The following is a 24,148-nucleotide window of genomic DNA, read 5'->3' as shown; positions in this document are numbered from 1 at the left end:
TAGAATCGCTCACGTAGCAAGACTTCCAACTTCTTCCATCCGAAGTGTCCCGCTCCATCGTGGTACGCTTCTAAGACCATTGACGCATCCCGCCTCGGGACTACCACCTGCCAGACCAGTTCATGTGTCCGGGGGTTGATACTTCTTCGACACAGCTTCCCTTCATAGATGAACAGCTTGCCCTTCTCCTTCCACAGCTGTTTGGTCTCCTGCGGAACATCTGGATCAGGGCGCGAGTCAGCCTGTGTCAGCAACTCCTTTACCAGGCGGACAGTCGGGTCGCTATCCTGTGTCTCTGCCCATCCATGGTGGGGCAATGGGTTGAACGTGACCTCTCTATTGGCGTAGCACCTGTTCTTCACACAATGGGAGCACTGGGTTACCCCATGACGATGGAAAGCGGGTATCTCTATCTCTTCCAGCTCTTCCAGGTCTTCTCCCCCATCTGGCAAGTTGGGCATTCTGGACAGCGCGTCAGCATTTGCATTTTTGTGCCCAGCCCGATACTTGATGGTGAACTCATAGTTACATAGTCGGGCCATCCATCATTGTTCCAGGGCACCAAGCTTCGCAGTTTCCAGGTGCGTCAGCGGGTTATTGTCCGTGAAGACTGTAAATTTGGAGGAGGCGAGATAGTGCTTGAAGCGCTCTGTCACAGCCCAGACTACGGCGAGGAACTCCAACTTGAAGGAACTGTAGTTATCGGGGTTCCTTTCCGTGTGCCGGAGCTTCCTGCTGGCATAGGCAATTACTCTCTCTCTGCCCTGCTGTATCTGGGACAGCACCGCTCGTAAACCCACGTTGCTCACGTTCGTATGGAGTATGAAGGGTTGGCCATAGTCGGGGTAGGCCAGGACTTCGTCTCCCGTGAGGGCCATCTTCAGTCGGGTGAAGGATTCGTCTTCTGGCTTATCCCATTTGAACGGAGGCTTCAGGGTTTTGGCCTTCCTGGACTGGCCTACTAGGAGGTCCTGCATGGGTGCCGCTATCTTGATGAAGCCTTTGATAAACCTTCGGTAGTAGCCTACCAACCCGAGGAACTGCCACACTTCCTTAATAGTGGAGGGTCTTGGCCAGTCCTTGATTACGGTGACCTTTTCAGGGTCTGGTGCTACACCTTCGGCGCTTACCACATGACCTAGGTACTGTACCTTGGGCTTCAACAGGTAGCATTTGGACGGCTTCACCTTCAGGCCAAACTCAGCTAGGGCTTCAAACACCTCTGCCAGGTGCTTCAGGTGGTCTTCATAGGACTTGGAGTAGACGATGACGTCATCCAGGTACAGCAGGACAGTCTCGAAGTTCTTGTGTCCCAGACAGCACTCCATCAACCGCTGGAAAGTTCCTGGGGCGTTGCAGAGCCCGAATGTCATGCAGTTGAACTCGCTGAGGCCCATCGGCGTTGTAAATGCGGACTTTTCTTTTTCCGCCTCTACTACAGGAACCTGCCAATACCCACTGGTGAGATCCAAAGTAGAGAAATAATTAGCAGATCTTAATGCAGCTAGGGACTCTTCAATTCTGGGTAACGGGTAGGCATCCTTATGTGTAATGCGGTTAATTTGCCTGTAGTCAACACACATTCTCATTGTACCATCCTTTTTCCTGACGAGAACTTATGGAGCTGCCCTGGGGCTACAACTATCTCTTATCACCTCAGCCTCCTTCATCTCCCGTAACATCACTTTGGCACATTGATAGTGAGCTGGGGGTACAGGCCGGTACCGCTCTTTAATGGGTGGATGATCTCCCGTGGGGATATGGTGTTGTACCCCTTTTACCTGCCCAAAATCTAGTGGGTGTTTGCTGAAGATCCGCTCATACTCCTGGACCACCCGGTATACTCCATGTTTTTGGTGCTGAGGGGTGGAGTCAGTGCCCACGTGTAGCTTCTGACACCAATCCTCCATCTGTTCCTTAGAGCCATTATCCTCCGCCGGTTTGGATGGAGGCAAGGGTTCCACTGCCTTTATAGAGTTGTTACTAACTGTGAATAATTTAGCAAGGGTAGCATACCGGGATAAATGGACCTCTTCCTCCCCACAATTCAAGATGCAGACTGGCACTCTCCCATTGCGGACATCAACCACCCCCTGGCTGTCAAAATGGTGGGCCTACTGTCAGAGTATACGGGCTCTACCAGGGCCTGGTAATCTCGACCCTTGAGACCGATTTCTACCCGACACCATATCAACATTTCACTTCTAGGGGGCATGACAATGGGAAATGGGTCACTCATCCTGACACTGCCAATTTCACCACCAGACAGTTCTACCTGTTGTCTTCTCATCAGGGCTCTGATTTCTCTCTGCAGAACCCGTTGCTGACTGGAACTGGCAGTCTCCGCGACCTGCTGTAACAAGACAATAATTTCTGAAAGACAATTTTCTATAACATTAGTGCCTAAGGTTATCATGGGATGACTTTCTCGGCGATCAATATCAACAATTATCATTCCTTGCGATGGCAACTCTACTTTGCCAACTTTTATGGTCACCTCTTTATACCCCACCTGAGGCAAGGGCTGACCATTGCTGGCATAGATGTTAAGATGTTCATCTGGACGGCGGGTAATGTCTGATTCAGTCCAGTATTGCTTATAAAGGACATATGGCATCGTGGTCACCTGGGACCCAGTGTCCAGCAACGTGTTCATTGGGATGCCATCAAGCACGACAGGTGGGACCGGCCGTCCTCCCACGTACTTGTCTCGCCAACTTTGTGGGCCTGGTCGTCTTACTCCTGGGGGTTGGCCCTCTGCCCCAGGTGTTGCTCGTTTAAATTACAGTACCTTGCGTAGTGTCCCGCCTTTTGACAGCGGCGGCAGATGGGTTGTCCATCCGGGTCGTAGCGATCGCTGTTCCTCCCTCTGATCGGTGGAATTCTTTTCTGTCGTCGCCACGGGACGTCATCTGGACTGGAAGCCAGCTTGATCTTTTCCTGGGGAGGCACTTGCAGGGCCTGCACGGTTTTGGTTAACGCGGCCACGCTTTTGGTCAGCTCTTGGACCTGAAGGCGCAGGTCTGCAGATGGGTCATTGTCCAGCGTCTGCGTGTCAGCCTCCACAGGTGTTGGGGAAAAGGATGCCACCTCCTGGTGGTAGGTGATAGCTGGGCGCCGGTGGGATGCAGCGCCTCCTGGTGTTGATTCCCGCAGCACCCTGATGGCTCTGTCTTTAAATTGTGCAAAGTCCAGATCAGGGTTTTGCAGACCCATAATGCGCAGCTGTGTCCTGTGAGCGCTGGACAGGAGCCCCTCAATAAACTGCTCAGTTAGCAATCTGTTCTCATCATGCACACTGTCAGAGTCTACCTGTTTGATGGCCCGCAGCGCCTCCTGCAGGTTAAGAGCATAGTCCCGTACACTGTCCTGTACTCTTTGTTTGCACCCGTAAAACTTCATTTTAATTTCTGCTGCGGTGCGGGTGTCAAAGGTATCCTTCAACCGGGCCAGTATTTCTTTTACAGTGCCTTTGTCTCTGCCCGGCCAGGACTTCACCTCTCTCTGGTCTGCACCGATTAGCTGGCCTATGAGGATGCTGACTTTTTGTTCCTCAGACAGGGGGTATACTTTAAACAAACTGCGATATCTTTCCTCAAAGTCATTCAGGGTGTGCGGCTCTCCTGAGTACTGGGGCAACCATGTCGCCCCCGGTATGTATGGCATTGATAACGGCATTACAGTGGCAGCGGCCGCGCCTGCGGCTGAACCCTCTTCCATGTTAGGCATCTTCCTCCCCCCAGTGAACCGCCGCCTACCTTCCTGCTTGTTGAGCCGGCTGCGGTCCATCGGACGGGAAGAGGAGAACTGCTCGACTAGCAGTTCCCGGTGCAGGACCTGGCGTCCCCTTGCGTCTGACATCAGGGCGTACGCTTTCTGGCACGGCAGCCTCCTTCCAGGACCTGACGCTGCGTCAGTGCGTGAGGTGGGGCATGGGCTTCGCGCGCTTCCAGCGGTTACGCCCCTCTTCTTCCCGCGCGGCAACTCGGAAATGGCGGACAATGGCGGGAACCAGCGGCAATTGGCGCGAAACTTCACCACGGTATGCGACACAGTTCGTTAAGGCGCACAGTACCCGGTGGCAACGGGCACGAAATCCTGCCGACTACGCCAAAGTTGACGCGCCCCCTGGGCCATGGAGTACCCGGTGCCGGGCCGGTAGATGCTGGGGGTTGTAGTCACAGTGGCGGTGACCCGATCCGTGACCCAGAGCGGTCAATCCAAGGGAAATTATATGTATAGGTTTTATTAACGAGTCCGATTATGCCACTTGTGGAATGCGCCTAAAGGGGGGGGGGCGCTGCTGCGGAACAGTCCTCTGAAGCTGGTGGTATTGCGGCAAGTATGTTATGACTCCCCGCAGGAAGAGATAGCTTCAGGGCAGGGTGTGGATGTTGGTGGTTGTGCCTGGATTGGGGTACTGGCTAGAGGTAGGAGTCCGGTCAGCCTGGAAGCAAACATAGAGTCCTCCTTGCCAGGTGAAGTTGAAGGCCTCCCCTTCTCACTATACTCTCTGGCTTTGCTGCTTGTAGCTGTGCTATAGCCCACAACCCTGAGTGTAACGTTCTGTGCTCACCCGTATGGCAGGCAGCTCGGGCCTTGCTGATGCATCGCTCCCTCGTTGCGGTGCTGGTCCCTCTGTGCTGCTGAGCCTCCGGGCGTCTGATGGGGCCAGGAGACCTGCATTCTCCTGCCCTACGGTATCTGCTGCTGGGCCTGCAGTGCCCCACAGCCTCGGACTCCGGTGTCCGGTCCTCTGTGTTTTTCTAGCTAGGACGAGCTACCTTAGCTCCAGTCCCTAGCTCTTGTCTCCTCGATGTCCTAAACTCAACTCCTGACACTAAGACTAACTAACCCCGCCCCTAGATCCAAGTTGCCAAGGGGAGGGGACTCCCCTTGCTGGTCTGGAGCCAGGAAAGTGTTGCATGTTTAGTATCCCTGACTAGGGGACCCCTGCTTGCTTCCAGGCATGGCATTACCTCTTCTGAGGGAGGCAATGCCACTGTGGCAACCGGACCACTGGGGTGCCACACATGCGTTTTTTCTACCAGGGAGATGCAGAAACGCTCAGGAAAAAATCCGGAGCATTTCTGCATCGTGGGCACATAGTCTCACATAGCAAACCATGTACGGATAAAACATTTTTCAGCATGAAATCACAAAAAGTTGCAGATTTGCAACTTTTTTACAAGATGAACTTGGAGAAAAACTCTTGATACATTTCTCCTATCGAGTGACATTATTGGGGGAATAACTCAAGGATTCTTCAGCAGTTTTATGATGCCAAAAAGTGACAATAATATTGCACATTGCATTTGAAAAAAAATTTGCACCACTTTGTTCTTTCATACCTCAGTTGCCACTTTTGAAAAGTTGGTAAAAACCAAGTAGGGTGGGATGCGACTTTTTCTTTTTTATTTAAAGTTGCATAAAAATTGCTTTTTTTACTCCAGTTGGGGGATGGAAAAAAAATGGAGAAACAGTTATACACAGAAGTGCTATTTGTAATAATATGCCAAATTTATGAAACACTTTACAATTTTTTTTAGCAATTTGGCACAAATATAGACAATGCAGCCACAAGCGAAATTATAACAAAGTGGCGGTGTGAATTACCTAACTTCTATATATTAATGGTAGCTTTACTCCCACATTGTACATATAGTGTAACGTGGGTGCCAATGCCTGGGGATAGGCAAGCATTGCGCCCCCTATCATGGTAATAATGCCACCTGAAATCAAATAAGTGCCCAATTCAAACAAATAATGCCAACTGTGTGCCTCTTTATTTAGTAAGTACGAATACCCTCTTAATGCACACTTAAAAAGTAATGATGTCTCTAGATTGCCCCCTCTAAAAGTAATACTGCCACTCTTGTTTTATCCCACGACAAAAAAAATAAAAGTTTACACTCACCTAATCCAAATGATTGAGTACTTTTCTCCCCTGCGCACAGAATAGGCCAGTAAAGGTGGTGCCACGCAGAGGCAGCATTGTACCACCTGCACAGGGCGCAGACATCTTGTCGGCCATAAGCCAACAGCATCCTGCGTCCTATGGGATAGAGGGTGGTGCGGCAGGACACCTATAGCTCTATGCTCTACAACAAGATCCAACTGAACCGGCATCATATTAAAGCTGATATAGTTCAAAATGGCGCTTACCCAGAAATCTGGGGCACCTGTTGAAAGTCGGCTGCATATGTACTTCCCCGGTTCTTTGGCTCTAGGAAAGCCACTGCTATTTTGTTTTCTTCCTTTTTAATAATTTTGGACCCTTAAGAAGTTTCATCCCCAACAATCACCCCTGTGCCCCCACACTCCATTCCGCATCTATGTTAGAAGAGTCTCTTAGGGGCATTGAATAATTTTAAAATAGTTCTAATAAAAAGTGTGGAGGATTTAAAGGCTATTAGTTGCAATTTGGCAAATTATAACTAGTTTGTCTGTATACAATCCCAAATCACCGTCCTGGGTCATCTTTCTAATTGGCTTCCCAGCCAAAGACCCAAAAATCACATATAGACAGCAGTTGTTGCTACTCATTAGAACCGAGTAATGATCTGCTAGTCTGTCAAAGAAGTCTCCTACACGTTACCTCTGTAAATTAAAAATAAAATAGCATTAATTCAGAAATAATCCGGGGATTTTTAGCTTCCATTACAGGCTTCTGTTGATCGTTATGTGATTCCCTCCTACTTTAGATCTGCAAACTACATATGGCATGTTTATCACATTCGCGTTGTAATGTTCATATCAGCACAATCGCTTTATCATAAAACACAACTCTGTAATTAATTTTGCTAAAAATAACATTTTCCTGAGCATCTACAGAAAATAAATATCAAAGGAATAATTCTCTATCATGTGCCATGAAAGAATTTTTTTCTATAGTATTCATTTCAAAAATATTTAATATGGAGATGAAAATTCTGATCTGTGAAAAATGTGGGTCACCTTCAGAAAATTGACAGCAGTTGTAATTGATTATTTTCTATATGATCAGACCTAAGGTTGAGCAACACTAAAGTCTCTTTAACCCTAGAACGCATACCTGGGGCCTCGCAGGCCCGCCCTGTTAATTGTTTTCTATTTTCTGCAAGATTACTTTAGTTAGAATTTTGAAACTCTAGGTATTCCTCAGGTATATAGTTGTTTGTCATTTTTGGTTGAGTTATTCCATGTTATTTGCACACGGGCCTAAAAGGCCCCAGGTATGTGAAAAAGTAGATTTTTATGGTCATGCGTTCTAGGGTTAAAGAAGCACTCCCATCAATAGCCTTTGAATATATTGCAATGATCATGTTATATAGTGCTGTGTACTTACAATTGCTCATTTTGCCTTTCTACCCAGCTAATTCTTCTCTTTTCCATTAGGTCTATGACATCACGTGATTAAAAACTGACAAGCTGAATCCTTCTAAGCTCTATGTAGAAACAGGAGGTCAATTTTCGCTGTATGAGTCATACGTCTGCAGGGAAGAGACTTACTGTTTTGACATAGAGCAGAGAAAAGAATTAACTGAGTAGAAAGGTAAAATGAGCAATTGTAAATACAAAGTACTATATAATATAATGATTGCAATATATTGAAAGGATAAAAACTTTGATGGTAGGAGTGCTTCTTTAACAAACGCCGATGATCGCCCAAACGAATATTCATAAAAAGGCTCATTCCTAATCATTGTAAACATTTTATTGATCATATGACAAATGAGTAGGGATGAGCGAGTAGTGAAATAATCAGACTCGCTATACTCGTAACGAGTAGGTCCCAATACTCGGGTACTCATTACGAGTAGCGAGTCCAATGTAAGTCAATGGGAAAAGCGAGTAAGCCGAGTAATTGTCTGCTGGAGCCTATAAAGTGGTCTGGGGGCTGAGGAAAAAGGCTGAAATGGGTGCATGATTGTTTAAAAGCCGGTGGTTAAAAGCCACCGGCTTTTAAACAATCACTCAGCCCCATACTCGCTTCCCCGCCGCCTCCCAGCCCGATCCTAAGTTAGGACCGGGCGGGGAGCGCAGCACCAGGGAGCGGGGAGCTGGCAGTGAAAAGACTTCACCGCCGGCTTTCCCTTTCAGTGCTGCGCTCCCCGCTCCCTGATGTACGCTCCCCGCTCCTTCGTGCTTCGCTGCCCGCTCGGTCCTAACTTAGGATCGGGATGGGAGGCGGCGGGGGAGCGGGGAGCATATATCTGGGAGCGGGGAGAGCAGCACCGAACGGGAAAGCCGGCGATGAAGTCTTTTCACTGCCGGCTTTCCTGCCGGTTATTTCAAATGAACAGCTGAGGTATCAGCTGATGCTGATCAGCTGTTCATTTGAAGTAGCTGCGGTGCTCTCAGAGGGTTCATGTGAGTTCATGCTTGACTGCATGAACTCACATCAACTTTCTCATGGCCGCACAGCTCAGCTACATCTCTGATAGAGAATCTCTACCAGAGATGTAGCTGAGCTAAAGAAGAAGACTCCATTGGACTACATTGGACGGAAGATTATTTTTTTAATAAAGATGGAGATTCTAAGTGTTGTTGTTTTTTTTTTCTAATAAAAAAATTTTTTTCTGTGATGTGTTTCTTTTTACTACTTCACTAGAAATTCATGGCGGTCATGTCTAATATTGGCGTGACCCCATGAATTTCGGGCTTAGAGCCAGCTGATAATGCCAAGCTGGCCCTAACCCCTTTATTACCCAGTGAGCCACCGCACCAGGGCCTTGGATGAGTTGGGTACAGCGCCAGAAGATGGCGCTTCTATGAACGCGCCATTTTCTGGGGTGGCTGCGGACTGCAATTCGCAGCAGGGGTGGGGGGGCAGAAAGCTTGGGCCTCCCTGAGCTGCGGATTCCAGACCCCAGCTGCCTAGTTGTACCTGGCTGGACACCAAAAGAGGGCGAAGCCCCACATATTTTTTTTTTAATTATTTCATGTAATTCATGAAATAATAATAAAAATAGGGCTTCCCTATATTGTTGTGTCCAGCCAGTTACAAATAGGCAGCTGGGGGTTGGGAGCAGCCCGTTCCAGGATGCTGTACCTGGCTGGCATACAAAAATATGGCGAAGCCAACGTCAACATTTTTGGGAAAAATTAATTAAAAAATAAAATAAAAAATAATAATTTAGGGACTGCATCGTTATTAACCCCTCAAGTGGAGGGGTTAATAAAGATGCAGTCCCTAAATGTGTTTTTTTGTAATTTTTTAATGAATTTTTCACCAAAAATTTGATGTGGCCTTCGCCATATTTTTGTGTCCAGCCAGGTACAGCAGGCAGGAACGGGTTGCCCCCAACCCCCAGATGCCTATTTGTACCTGGCTGGAAACAAAAATACAGGGAAGTCCTTTTTTCAATTATTTCATGAATTTCATCAAATAATTTAAAAAAATTTGACGTGGGGTTTCGTCCTATTTTTGTGTCCAGCCAGGTACAACTGAGCAGCTGGGGGCTGGAATCCGCAGCGCAGGGAGGCCCAAGCTTTCTGGACCCCCCCCCCCGCTGCGAATTGCAGTCCGCAGACACCCCAGAAAGTGGCACATTCATAGAAGCGCCACCTTCTGGCGCTGTACCCAACTCATCCAGGGCCCTGGTGCGGTGTCTCACTGGGTAATAAAGGGGTTAGAGCCAGCTTTGTATTATCCGCTAGCCCTAAGCCCGAAATTCATGGGGTCACGCCAATATTAGACATGACCGCCATGAATTTCTAAGTGAAATATTAAAAAAAACACAACACAGAGAAATACATTTTTTATTAGAAATGAAACAAAAAAAAATTAGAGACTGCTGGCTTTCCCGTTCGGTGCTGCGCTCCCCGCTCCCTGATGTACGCGCACCAGGGAGCAGGGAGAGTACATCAGGGAGCGGGGAGCGCAGCACCGAACGGGAAAGCCGGTGGTGAAGTCTTTTCTCTGCCGGCTTCCCCGCCTGGGTCCCTGGTGCTGCGCTCCCCGCTCCCTGGTGATTCGCTCCCCGCCCGGTCCTAACTTAGGATCGGGATGGGAGCCTGCAGGGAAGCGAGTATGGGGCTGAGTGATTGTTTAAAAGCCGGCGGCTTTTTATCGCCGGCTTTTAAACAATCATGCACCCATTTCAGCCTTTTCCTCTGCCCCCAGACCGCTTTATAGGCTCCAGCAGACACTTACTCGGCTTACTCGCATTTCCCATTGACTTACATTGTACTCGTTACTCCAAGCGAGTAATCACAAGGAAACTTTGGGAGTAACGAGTAGCCCGAGTACCGTACTATTCGGCGAGTACCGAATAGTAACGAATATACTCGCTCATCCCTACAAATGAGCAATCGCTTTTCAGCTGATTGCAAAATAAGTATTTGATACACTGACGATTTAAGTTTTCCCATCTACAAAGAATGGAGAGGTCTGTAATTTTTATCATAGGTACACTTCAACTGTGAGAGACAAAATCTAAAACAAAATTCAGAAGATCACATTGTATGATTTTTACATAATTAATTTGCATTTTATTACATGAAATAAGTATTTAATACAATAGAAAAGCGGAACTTAATATTTGGTACAGAAACCTTTGTTTGCAATCACAGAGGTCAAACGTTTCCTGTAGTTCTTGACCAAGTTTGCACACACTGCAGCAGGGATTTTGACCCGCTCCTACATACAGATCGTCTGCAGATCTTTCAAGTTTTGGGGTTGTCGCTGGGCAACATTGAGTTTCAGCTCCCTCCAAAAATTTTCTGTTGGGTTCAGGTCTGAAGACTGGCTAGGCCACTCCAGGGACTTGAAATGCTTCTAATGGAGCCGCTCCATAGTTGCCCTGGCTGTGTGTTTCGGGTCATTGTCATGCTGGAAGACCCAGCCACGACCCATCTTCAATGCTTTTACTGAGGGAAGGAAGTTGTTGGCCAAAGTCTTGCAATACATGACCCCATCCATCCTCCCTTCAATACGATGCAGTTGTCCTGTCACCTTTACAGAAAAGAACCCCTGAAGTATGAGGTTTCCCCCACCATGCTTAAAGGTTGGGACAGTGTTCTTGGGGTTGTACTCATACTTCTTCTTCCTCCAAACACGACGAGTGGAGTTGATACCAAAAAGTTCTATTTTGGTCTCACCTGACCACATGTCCCTCTCCAATGCCTCCTCTAGATCATTCAGATGGTCATTGGCAAACTTCAAACGAACCTGGACATTAGCTGGCGTGAGCAGGAGGACCTTGCATGCCCTGCAGGATTTTAATCCATGACGGCACAGTGTGTTACTAACGGTAATGTTTGAGACTGTGGTCCCAGCTCTCTTCAGATCATTGACCAGGTCCTCCCGTGTAGTTCTGAGCTGATTCTTGACCTGTCTCAGAATCATTTTTACCCCACAAGGCGAGATACTGCATGGAGCCCCAGACCAGGGAAGATTGACAGTCATCTTGTGTTTCTTCCATTTTCTAATAATTGCGCCAACAGTTGTTGCCTTCTCAACGAGCTGCTTGCCTATTGTCCTGTGGCCCACCCCAGTCTTAGGCTGGTCTACAATTTTGTCCCTGGTGTCCTTATACAGCTCTTTGGTCTTGGCCATGGTAGAGAGGTTGGAGTGCAATTAATACAGGTAATGAGTGCAGAGTAGGAGGGCTTCTTAAAAAAAAACTAACAGATCTGTGAGAGACAGAATTCTTTCTGGTGGTAGGTGATATTAAGTTCCACTTTTCTATTGTATTAAATACTTATTTCATGCTATAAAATGCAATTTAATTATTTAAAAATCATACAATGGATTTTTTTAAGATTTTGTCTCTCACAGTTGAAGTGTACCTATGATAAAAATGACAGACCTCTCCATTCTTTGTAGGTGGGAAAACTTGCAAAATCGACAGTATATCAAACACTTATTTTCCCCACTGTATATACAGTTTCATGTAAGAGTTAGGGCACCCCTGGTCAAAATTACTGGTATTGTGAACAGTTAGGGTATGTGCACACGATGCAGAAATGAAGCAGAAAATTTCTGCATCATTTCTGCATCTCCCTGCAGATTGTGCATGCATTTTTCCTGCGGAATACATGCGGATTCACATGCGTTTCCGCATGTGGATTGACAAGCGCTTTCCAGGCGATTTTAGCATCACTTGGAAAGTGCTTGACAACTAGGTCACACTATATAAATCCATGCAAACAGCATGGATTTATATAGTGTGACCTGAGAGAGTGTATATACTTACCTCCGATGGCCCGCGCTGTCCTGCTCAATCCATTCTCCCTCGCCGGCAACTTTGAATTGAAAGACCTGCCGACGTCAGCGTTACGTGACCCGTCACATGACTCTGACGTCAGCGCAGGTCCTACAACTCACTGCAAGTGCCGGGAACCAAGCAGGAGCGGTGCGCGGGCCGACAGATGGTAAGTATATATATATTTTTTCTTTTATTCTTGTTTTACAGCTTTTTAATGGTACCTGGGTGTGGATGAGACTCTCCTCTCCTCCACACCCGGGTACCATCCGCATATTAGAACGCGCCAATAACGCAAGTACAGATGCATTCTTGCAGAATTGGCGCGTTCTAATGCAAGTCAATGGCGGCGAAAACGCCGCGTTTACGCAAAATTAGTTGACATGCTGCAGATTTTTGAGCGCAGCGTTTACGCTGCGGAAAAATCCGCATCATGGGCACAGCACATGCGGATTTCAGTTGGGGATCATTGCTGCCCTTCTACCATGCGTTTTTAATGCGTTTCTGCGGTGTTTACGCAACTGCAAAAACGCCGCGGAAACGCATTAAATACGCATCGTGTGAACTCAGCCTAAAGCAAGTTGAAGATGAAATAATCTCTAAAAGGCCTAAAGTTAAAGATGACACATTTCCAACAGCTTTATAACTTTTTGATGATATTCTAATTTTGTGAGAAGCACCTGTATATATAAGTTAGTAAAATCACGTTTTCAATCATTGGCAATTTACTTCTTATATTGTCCTCTGTTTATTTGCCCGTATAAAAGGACCCTTACCAAGTTTATCAGGATTTTTTAAAAAGTACAGTAGGACACCATGGACTTCAATGGTTGTGGTATTACAGCACTCCTTACGACTTGGAGACTATACAGACTCATAATAACCAAGGCCATGTGCATGTGGCCTTGGTTATTGGTACATTACCTTCATTTGGGAGCACATTTGCACATAAATTAATGCTAAATGATATGACCTCAGGTCTCTCCTGATCCTCAGGTGGATCTCTATAATGCTGTGAGGCCATAAAACTTGGTTGTAATATGGGCTCAAAAATGCACTTGTATTACGATCATATGAACCTTGCCTTAAAGGGAATATGTCACTAGATTTATGCTTCCTAATTTTATATCAGCATAAAATAGGGACGGAGAGCCAAATTCGAGCACTGGGTCACTTACTGGGCCCCTTGCTGTAGTTTTGATAATATCACTGTTATCTTCTGGGCTTCTCAATGATGAGCTCGGCTAACCATACCCCATATTTGATTGACAGCTTTCTAGTTACTCTGTGCATAGACAGAAAGATGTCTATGGAGGAGGGTGGAGATAGCCAGAGCTCATGAATATTGAAAACTGCAAAGACAAAATCTCATCAATGAGAGAACAGTAGAGAAGCAGAAGATAAAACAGTTACATAATTAATGTGAAAAAACATGTCCATCAAGTTCAATTGAGGGATGGGAAACGATAAAAGGGAAGGGGTATCTATACAATCATACTTCATGATCCAGCCCACCTCAAAATATGCATTATCCAGTTCACCTCAGAAAAGCTAATCCTTCCTTCCTGACCCCAAATGTTAATCCACTGGACCAATTATTCAAAAAAGAACTTTAAATCAAATGGTAAAACTGGAGAGACAAAAAAGCGGAAATAGGGTCTTATCTGATAACCAAGTGATATAAAATATAATAGGTACACTCACCTGATGGGCTTGTGACAGTCCTCCACTCCTATAGAGAATATAAAGGCTGCAGCAGGACCACCAAGGAGATGCGTTGCAATGAATGAGGAATACAGTGGTTCAGAGACCGCGTTGCCCAAGGTTCAAAGATACAATCACACACCAAGGTGAAGCATAAGTCAACGCGTTTCAAGTTTTTCAAACCTCTTCATCAGGACCAAACCACAATGATCAGTGTGTGATTGTATCTTTGAACCTTGGCCAGCGCAAACTCTGAACCACCGTATTCCTCATTCATTAAAAAGAACTTTACATATTTACTTTTTTTTATATTATTTAATTTAAAAAAAAAATCAAAGCCTTTTTTTAAACCATCAATAGTTCCCACCGTGACCAGCACTTAAGGTAGACTATTCCACAGATTAATAGCTCTTATGGTAAAGAAGGCCAGTCTCTTGTGGTGATTGAACTTTTCTTTCTCCAGACAGAGGGAGTGCCCCCATGTCTTTTGAAGGAATTTGACATGAAACAGCTTCTGACCATTCTTTTTGCACTTATGTACAAGTTAATAATGTGCTCCCTTAGATGTCTCTTCTTAAGACTAAATAAATTTTATTATTTTAATCTTTTCATCTGTTAGGTCAAAAGTTTAGGGTAGTATCAGATCATGCGCCCCAGAGATGGATGAGGGACAGGAAGAGGAAGAATGCCCGGGTGACTAGGTGGCTTCTAGCGCTCCAGGACTTTAATTTTCATGTGGAGCACAGGCCCGAGAAACTGCATAGTAATGCAGATGCCCTGTCCAGACTTCCATGTTTGGTGAGTAAAAGTGCCAAAACCCCCGACTTTTGGCGGGGGGGGGTTATATGTGACAAAGTCACTGGCAGAGTACTGGAGGTGAGATATGTTTCACTGAGGCTATTAGCTTCAGTGATGTGAAACCTGGAAGTCTTCTCCTGCATGGTATGTGCTGACAGGGTTAATCAGCAATATTTAAATGGGCCAGTTTTTTTGTGAACAACTATAGAGCGGGTGGGAGGTCATTCACCATATCTCCACGCAATGGTGTGGTCTGGGGTTTAAATACTCAGCCTATTGAGGCATTCAGAGTTCAGTAGAGCTGGAGAGAGGAACTCCAGTGTTTTTGTGCTCTGAGAAGGAAAAAGCTGAACCATTGTATGGTTGTCCTCCTGAGCGGGCGGATCCCCGCAACATCATTTTGCTTTTCCTTAGGCCTGAAATGCCAGGTTTGTTTTTGCCAACTCTGAACTGGTTTATGCTGCATACCAATAAACCAAGCAGAGACTTAAAGAGACAGCGTACCTGTGTCTACCTCCGTGTGCAGCTGAGTGAGCAATCTACCCCAAAGTGTATAACTTTACATTTTTCCACATCGAACATCTGCCAAGTGGATGCCCGAGCACTCAATTTGTTTAAAAACTACAGCAAGTATCTCATTAAGTGACTCTCTTTGACCTTTTGGTGCTGGAATACACAGCAATAACATGAAAGAGGCCATCTCAACTCATCTTGGGTGGTCATGCATACATTTAATTTGTCAACAGTACAACCTCATTGTTTTCCTCAAGTATTTCAAGAAATGTGTGGCAGCCACTCATACCGACACACACCAAAAATAACATGACAAAGAAAGTTTATGGTGTAGTTGGGGAACAAAGCTGTTCAATATTGACTTCAATATTTATCCTATGCTTAGACTTAATGGCTCCTTGTACCATTTTGGCCTTGTCTTTAATCCCATGTTTGGTTTAGGGGTATCTTGCTTTATACATTCGATTAAAACTATCATTTATCTGCTAAGTTGCACATAAGCAAAAGATCTTTCAGTGTTCTTCAAGTTCAGATTCATACAGTCGGTACCAAACATCCTCTTGCATGGGCTCTCGGTTGACATTGGCGCTAGGTTGCTTGTGAGTTTACATAGTAATGAAATGAATTTGCAAGCTAAAACATAGACTGCAGTGAACTATAGAAAGGAAAAACAATAATGACAATGATGCCAAGAGACAGGTGGAAAACTTTGCCGCTTATCAAATGTGAACATGCCACATATGCCTATAGAACAAGGGTGATTGTTCAGACAGTGCCAACAATACAATGCCGAGGCACATGTCAGTTCCTACAAGATCAGATGTTCAACCCATATGATTACTATCAGGGGTCCTATATACATCTATGTGCATATACACATCAAACACTTAATTTGTAAACTGATCATATATTAAGTTGACTGAGAATGGTAATGCAATAAAGAAATTATTTGCCTGCGATTCCCCAAAAATTTTGATAAGCTAAACGCAAAGCCGTCGAATGATTCACATTATGAATCCAAAGTATCACATTGTGATCCTAAATTTTCTTCCTATAAGCTTAAACAAAATATATACAGCACAACACTTAAATGTATCCACTAGTGTTGAGCGAGTATGTTTCATTAACCCTTTCGGTGAGCACGCTTGCCGAAAGGGTTAATGAGACACAATCGCTCATCACTAGTAGCCACACATCCTCTTTGAAAATTTTATGCAACTACAGTACAGACCAAAAGTTTGGACACACCTTCTCATTTAAAGATTTTTCTGTCTTTTCATGATTATGAAAATTGTACATTCACACTGAAGGCATCAAAACAATGAATTAACACATGTGGAATTATATACTTAACAAAAAAGTGTGAAACAACTGAAAATATGTCTTATATTCTTGGTTCTTCAAAGTAGCCACCTTTTGCTTTGATGACTGCTTTGCACACTCTTGGCATTCTCTTGATGAGCTTCAAGAGGTAGTCACCGGAAATGGTCTTCACTTCACAGGTGTGCCCTGTCAGGTTTAATAAGTGGGATTTCTTGCCTTATAAATGGGTTGGGACCATCAGTTGTGTTGTGCAGAAGTCAGGTGGATACACAGCTGATAGTCCTACTGAATATACTGCTAGCTGCTTTTTTCATGCCATAATACAAATTCTAAGTAAAGAAAAACGAGTGTCCATCATTACTTTAAGAAATGAAGGTTTGTCAGTCCGAAAAATTGGGCAAACTTTGAAAGTGTCCCCAAGTGCAGTTGCAAAAACCATCAAGTGCTACAAAGAAACTGGCTCAAATGAGGACCGCCCCAGGAAAGGAAGACCAAGAGTCACCTCTGCTTCTGAGGATAAGTTTATCCGAGTCACCAGCCTCAGAAATCGCAGGTTAACAGCAGCTCAGATTAGAGACCAGGTCAATGCCACACAGAGTTCTAGCAGCAGACACATCTCTTCAAGAACTGTTAAGAGGAGACTTTGTGCAGCAGGCCTTCATGGTAAAATAGCTGCTAGGAAACCACTGCTAAGGGCAGGCAACAAACAGAAGAGACTTGTTTGGGCTAAAGAACACAAGGAATGGACATTAGACCAGTGGAAATTTGTGCTATGGTCTGATGAGTCCAAATTTGAGATCTTTGGTTCCAACCACCGTGTCTTTGTGCAAAGCAGAAAAGGTGAACGGATGGACTCTACATGCCTGGTTCCCACCGTGAAGCATGGAGGAGGAGGTGTGATGGTGTGGGGGTGCATTGCTGGTGACAATGTTAGGGATTTATTCAAAATTGAAGGCATACTGAACCAGCACAGCATCTTGCAGCGGCATGCTATTCCATCCGGTTTGCGTTCAGTTGGACCATCATTTATTTTTCAACAGGACAATGACCCCAAACACACCTCCAGGCTGTGTAAGGGCTATTTGACCAAGAAGGAGAGTGATGAGGTGCTACGCCAGATGACCTGGCCTCCACAGTCACCAGACCTGAACCCAATCGAGATGGTTTGGGGTGAGCTGGACCGCAGAGTGAAGGCAAAAGGGCCAACAAGTGCTAAGCATCTCTGGGAACTCCTTCAAGATTGTTGGAAGACCATTTCCGGTGACTACCTCTTGAAGCTCATCAAGAGAATGCCAAGAGTGTGCAAAGTAGTCATCAAAGCAAAAGGTGGCTACTTTGAAGAACCTAGAATATAAGACATATTTTCAGTTGTTTCACACTTTTTTGTTAAGTATATAATTCCACATGTGTTAATTCATAGTTTTGATGCCTTCAGTGCGAATGTATAATTTTCATAGTCATGAAAATACAGAAAAATCTTTAAATGAGAAGGTGTGTCCAAACTTTTGGTCTTATATGGATGAGGGTGTGCTGACATTCCCCCAACGGATAATGTTGGAAAGAGGAATTGGGCATGTTGAATTTTCCACATGCGTGATCCTTTGTTCAACATGCCTAATCTTTTGTTTTAACATGCTTCATTGTTTCTTTCAATATACCTGATACTTTGGCAGCAGCCTCTTTTTTTTTCCTCACCATACAAAACATATGCACACTCAGCCAAGCTGAGCATACATCTGTATGTTTAGTTGGGATCTTAAGCTGTCAACTGAAAAATAAGTCAGCCATCAGCTTCTGATGGTGTATAGCCAGTTTTATATTTTACCAATAAAGCAATAAAAAAAAGAACACAATGTAACAGAGAAGTGTTCTCAGATTGACTTAATATGTGATATATGATAAAATGTGTTCCTGTTCCGAGCTGTATTAAGTATTCCACTGGGGTCATTTGAAATTCTTCGAGTTGCTTTTAGTCCGGACTATTTTCCATTTTCATCAGCTTTCTTCAACAGCTCTTGAAAGACTAATGTTATCGCTTGTGCCACGGAGAGGAGATAAAAGCATTATGATGAAGTTGGGTGCTTGATGAATGGATCGCATGTAATATCATTTCCATTAACATATTCAGTTAAGCCATATGAACCAGGAACAATGTTGATATAGAACAAATGCAGCATCTGACTAGTTTTAGAAAGTAGCAGCGTAAAAGGAAATTAGTTTTTTGGGGGGCTTGTCATAAAGATTTATAATACACATCCTCTGTTCAATACTCTTTGATTAAGTCAGAGGCAGGGACAGATCAGGTAATCTCTCCGCTGGTCGGTGTCAACTTTCCCTGAGTCATTTTAGAAGACTTGAATAATTATTTCATTTATTCACTCATGTTTCAGTCTCATGCTATTTATTTCCAATACACTTAGAGCATGCTGGAAGTCAGCAGTTGCATTAAGTACTCAAACTTAAAGAGTATGTTAGATCAAATGAGCTGCTTTCTAGAAAAATTACCCCTACAGTGACTGACAGCAGCATGTAACTGATTAACAGCAGTTGGTATCTGTCGGGTATGAAGCAGCTCCTAAGTGCTCTCTCTCTGTACATCATAGGTTGTTAAGGGACTAATATTAAAGGTATTTCTTTAGGATGGGTTATCAATAGTCAATCAGTTGGGATCCGAACTCCTGACACTCTACTAATCAGCTGAATGACTCACAAATGTGAGAGAACTACAGTAGGATAAGTCCAACTGGGCGTTACCAGAAATTTGTTTCTAGGGGCGAATACTTTTTCCCTGGCATGACATTGACCTAGCAGTAAGTGTCATGCAGGGGAAAAAAGAACACCCCCCGGAAGGTCAAAAGAACATGCTATCTCCTGCGAAGCATGCAATGATAGACAGCCATGCTCTCAGCCCTGATCCCTACAGCAGGAGCCGACACAGACAGAAGAGGGCCCCTGTCTGCGTCGGAAGAAGAGGGCCCCTGTGCAAGAATAATATATGGACCCTTTGCAGTCAAATATCTCATCATAATGCACAGTTCCATCTGCTTTGCATCTGCAAGTTGGCCTCCTTACCTCTTCAGCCTGTGTTGCACCAATGGTATGTCTGCCCCCTGCCCTGCAGCTACTGTGTAACAGTGTGATTATAAACACCTCCAGGTCTCCTCTCAGAGCAGTCAGTGTGAAGGAACAGGGAGTACAGCTGATCTATGTTTCATTACAAACAGATCAGCAGCTGTCCTTCCACAGTGTTGCCATAGCTAACTCTTCCCAACAATGCTGTGAGAGCAGATTTAGAGGTGTTTATAATCACACTGAACTCTGCTGTATTTCCCATTCCCCCACACTGACTGCCCTGAGATGAAAGCTGTAGGTGTTTGTAATCACACTCAGCTCTGCTATATCACAACACAACCCTGCAGGTATCAGGGATGAGAAAAGGGCTGTCTATCATTACGTCTCATAGGAGAAAGTATGTTCTTCTGACCTTCTGGGGGCATGATCCCCCCCCTCCCCCTTGATAAGGCCTCTTGCATTTGATTGGACAGGGGGAAAAGTACATGAAGAGACAATTCTTTAGTAATGTCCCCTTGGACTTATCATGTAGAATAGCCTGAAACTTACTATCTAATATCTCTGCAACGGAGAAGAGAAATAAATATGTTTTATTCAGCTCTGCGGCCACTATTTTGTAATGTGGCCAGTTTAAAAAGCTAAAACTGGTGAAACATCGTCTTTGAAGAAAATAAAAGCAAAAGAAAAAAAAACAGTCTAAACAGGTTGATCACCTTTTGTGGAAACAATTTTTTTTTTTAAATGCCTATACTAGGGGCTAAAAACTGTTTCTGTAAATTGATTTCATTAAAAATGTTGCACCTTTTGCAGAATGAGTTATCTGAGAGTCATCAATGAGCTTGTTCTAATGGTCTCGTTCTAATCGAGAGTTTGTAATTCTTTTATCTGTCTTTTTCTGACCTTGTCTCATCTGATTTATGACCACAGTCCACATCAAAGGTGGATGTGAAGGGGAACAAGGAGCCTGTAAAAGCCACACAGTGCAGTGCATTTCTAAGGAGAATAAAAATGATTTTTAGCCCCAAATACATGGATGTGCTTATCTTCTTCAGGAGTGCACTCCTGCCTTCCTGCTTACCAAGGGGGCGGTGCTCTCCTAAAGATTGACAGCTCAGACTGTATAGCAAACATCATAAAAACGCGCACTCCTTGCCTAGGAAATTAGCCACTCTGAGGTGGCCGGTCATACAGGCATTAAGCAATAAACTATAGAATTAAAAACTCTCTGTTCTTGAGAATGGAGAGGATTTATAAAAAAAGCAGTAAATTGCAACGTTTCTTGTTGTTGCAAATACTTTGTCATTTTACCCATCAGTGAGCCCTTTCAAAGACAAGTCCAGCAATACCTTTACATGGCCAATCCATTGCTCCGTTACTGAGAAATCAGGGTTGGAATTCATATGCAAATGAGGCTAAGGCCTATGGTAGATCTGAAGCCTCTGTCACTCCAGCTCTATTTCCTGCCCAGCGCCGCTTCCTCCTGCTTGATTGACTGCCTCTATGCTGTGTGACTTCAGGCAAATGAGCCATCAGTCAAGCAGAAGAAGGCTGTGCTGGGCAGGAAATAGAGCTGGAGTGATAAAGGCTTCAGTTTTACCATAGTCATTTGCATATCAATTCCAACGCTGATTTCTCAGGAACAGAAGAACAAATTGGTCATGTAAAGGTATTGCTGGACTTGTCTTTGAAAGAGCTACCTGTGCATACAAATAATCTGGAATGTGAAATTGTTCTGGCATATTCCCTTTAAATAACATATTTAATTCTTCTTATGACAACCACTAGTGGGAGCTATCTGAATACAGATATATACAGCCAGTATAACAATCAACTCTTTATTCAATTTTAAACCACACTGAGGCTGATGTACAAAACTGTATTATAAGGCATAATACAACCCCCGAATTCTACAGAGTCCATGGATCTCTGTGGGGCCCTATAGTACTGCCATATTATACTAATGTCATACAGACATGTCCTGGATCACAAAGATATTGTCCTAGAAAATCGTTACTTCTAAGGATGAATACTACCAAGATGACAAAAGTGATGAGACGACAGAGGGGTCATATAGCGGCAAACTGTGGAACTCCGAGTGCCACGATGTGACGCCATGCATGTGTCGACAGTGTGCATGAGGCCTACAGACAATTATTTCTAGTATACAATTTAAAAATGTAATTAAAATAAATGAATGGTACCTTTATATTTTTACATGCCGAAATATCTTTATTATTTATCAAATAATTTTGGATAATTGACATAATTTTTTTGAGCCACATACTGTATGGAACACATGGATGAGTATGTAGAAAAGCAGAACTGTAAGGGCTGTATGGGTTCAAAAATATAAGGCTGTTTCCTACCCTACCTCCCTTACTGGTATTGCCTCTAAACCTTATTCAATTCGATGGAGCCTAGTTGCAATACTGAATCCAACCCATGAACTGGAGTGGAGCAGATTTCATGTTTTCCTTATTGTTTTATTTTTTTTATTTCATTTTTATTTTAGACAAACCCTTTAATATAATAATAATAATAATAATCTAATATGTCCATAAAATAAATTATGTTTGCAATGCAAGAAAATATTTAATATTAAATAAAAGAAAAAAATCGTTACCAAATATGAAACGACAATAATATTTCTTTGTGTAACAGGTATTCAAGCAGCAAGAACCAGTGCTTTGGACTTCCTACTACTCGAAACTGAATGCAATTTTGTTGAATTTAATATTTGATGTATTTCTATTTTTTTTTCTTTATTTTTTTTGCTATAACTACAGATGTCACAGAGAACACAGCTATTGCAGAGCGATATAGAAGACATGAACTCTAGATTTCAGGTCCTTATCTTACTATTGGCATGCAAAAGCACAAAATATCATTTTTAATACCTGCAATGCTCTTTTGTACATTTTTTTAAAGATAATATTTACTTGGAAAAAAAAAAGGAAAACATATTTTTTTTTCTTATTGGCATCTTCATTTGGTTCATATAGGATTTATGATATCTGACTGTAAAAAAAAATCCTATTATTTTGTTGTGTTTGCTATTCACAAAGTGCTTGATGGAATGAATATGCAACTAAGAGAATGCTTTCCACATATAATTGGTTTTTATTTTGTGCATGATTACAACATATTGCTGTAAAAGTGCTATTTAAAGAGATAAAAGGATCAAATGATATTTGTATAAAAAAAAAGCAAAAAAAAAACAAAACAAAGAAGTGTATTGTTTTACTGATTGAAGTTTATTTTGCACTTTGACGCACTGTAAATGTATTATACAGATTTATAACAAAATACTATGGCTTTAACTCTACATCAGTTAATGCTAAGATATACTTACTGCGTACCTATTGTTTCAAGTAACTTTTCGGACAAAGATGTCATGTGTGCATGATGAACAACACCATTTTTGACTATTATATGACTTGGAGCCTGCATTTTCCATCAGTTTTCCTTTTTGCAGACATGTCCAATTTTCAGTTGTCTCCGAGATAGTGGGTGCAGACTAGCTGCTCTAATGTCTCCCATACACAGCACACACAGAGATAGGGATTCCTGCTCTTCCTTCTCTAGGACATGTGGAGAAGCAGCAGCATGGGAGGTACTAAGCACTACCTAGCAGTGTAGCTGTGAATCCAACTCTAAAGAGAGAAAAATCACTAAAGCCTATGAAGAAAGGAGGAGGAGGGAAAATCAGGTACTATTTGTGTGGCTGTACCTGTACCAGTGCCTCTTCCTGCACTTCCCTCCTCATCCTTTCTCCATGGGCTTTAATAGGATCTGTAGTCTGATCCCTTGTTGAGCTGCCAAGCAAGATGGATTTGAGCATTTTTTTCAGAGTGATCTATGGGTTCATGTTGGGTGGAGGGGATGAAAAGACATGGAGAAAAAGCAAATTTCTTTGATATATTACAACGTTACTTACATTTGCTTGTACTATCAATTTATGCAATTATGTTTGTTAAAACAACAGGGACCATTTAAAGCGTACCTGTCCTTTTATGTAACTTTTCAGAGTAAGCTGTTGTGTGAGCACATGAAGAATAACACATGTGAAATGTTCATTACATGTATTATGCATTTTTCACCCGGTTTCCACTCTGCATGCTGTATATCTATTTTTCAGTTTTCTCTGAGAAGTGGAGACTAGCTGCTATGGTAAAATGTCTCTCATACACAGGAGACACAGATGTGAGGGATTATTGCTCTCTTGTGTCTATGTAGCACATGTTCAGAAGGAGAATCAGCATGAAGGACTGCTGTACTGAGCATTGTAGTTGTGAATCCAGCACTGGAATGAGATAAAACACTGTTAAGCAGCTGCAGGGTTCTGTTTGTGTCTCTCTGCTTGCCTCACTCTATCCCTCCCCCTTAGACATTTTAATAGGCAGTGAGTTGAAAGTCTATCATGTTTTGAGCAAGACAAATTTGAGCTGTTTTTTCAGTTGGTGAGTTCAGGAGACACAGGAGAGGGGAAGAAATGTTTCATAAGTGGAGAAGGAAGCATATTTCTCTGAAAAGATACAGTATATTTC

General features: G+C 43.6%; 1 protein-coding gene across 2 annotated transcripts in view; it reads left to right on the top strand.

Annotated features, from left to right (window-relative positions):
* KCNK12 (potassium two pore domain channel subfamily K member 12) overlaps window positions 1-22,899 on the top strand; it is a 302,315-nt gene extending 279,416 nt beyond the window's left edge. Inside the window, exon 3 of one of the 2 annotated variants that reach the window (XM_073673323.1) lies at window positions 22,263-22,899. In XM_073673323.1, the coding sequence (XP_073529424.1) occupies window positions 22,263-22,314 (52 nt within the window). In that variant the 3' untranslated portion in view covers window positions 22,315-22,899. The remainder of the gene's footprint in view (window positions 1-22,262) is intronic. The other variant, XM_073673321.1, reaches the window with a different exon arrangement.
* The last annotated feature ends 1,249 nt before the right edge of the window (window positions 22,900-24,148 follow it).

The sequence above is a fragment of the Phyllobates terribilis genome, unplaced genomic scaffold, assembly GCF_046119375.1.
Source record: "Phyllobates terribilis strain yellow unplaced genomic scaffold, ASM4611937v1 Scaffold_3__8_contigs__length_932513732, whole genome shotgun sequence".
In the NCBI taxonomy this organism is placed as follows: Eukaryota; Metazoa; Chordata; class Amphibia; order Anura; family Dendrobatidae; genus Phyllobates; species Phyllobates terribilis.
The sequence above is the reverse complement of the archived record's forward strand: the minus strand, read 5'-3'. Positions and strand labels throughout refer to the sequence as shown.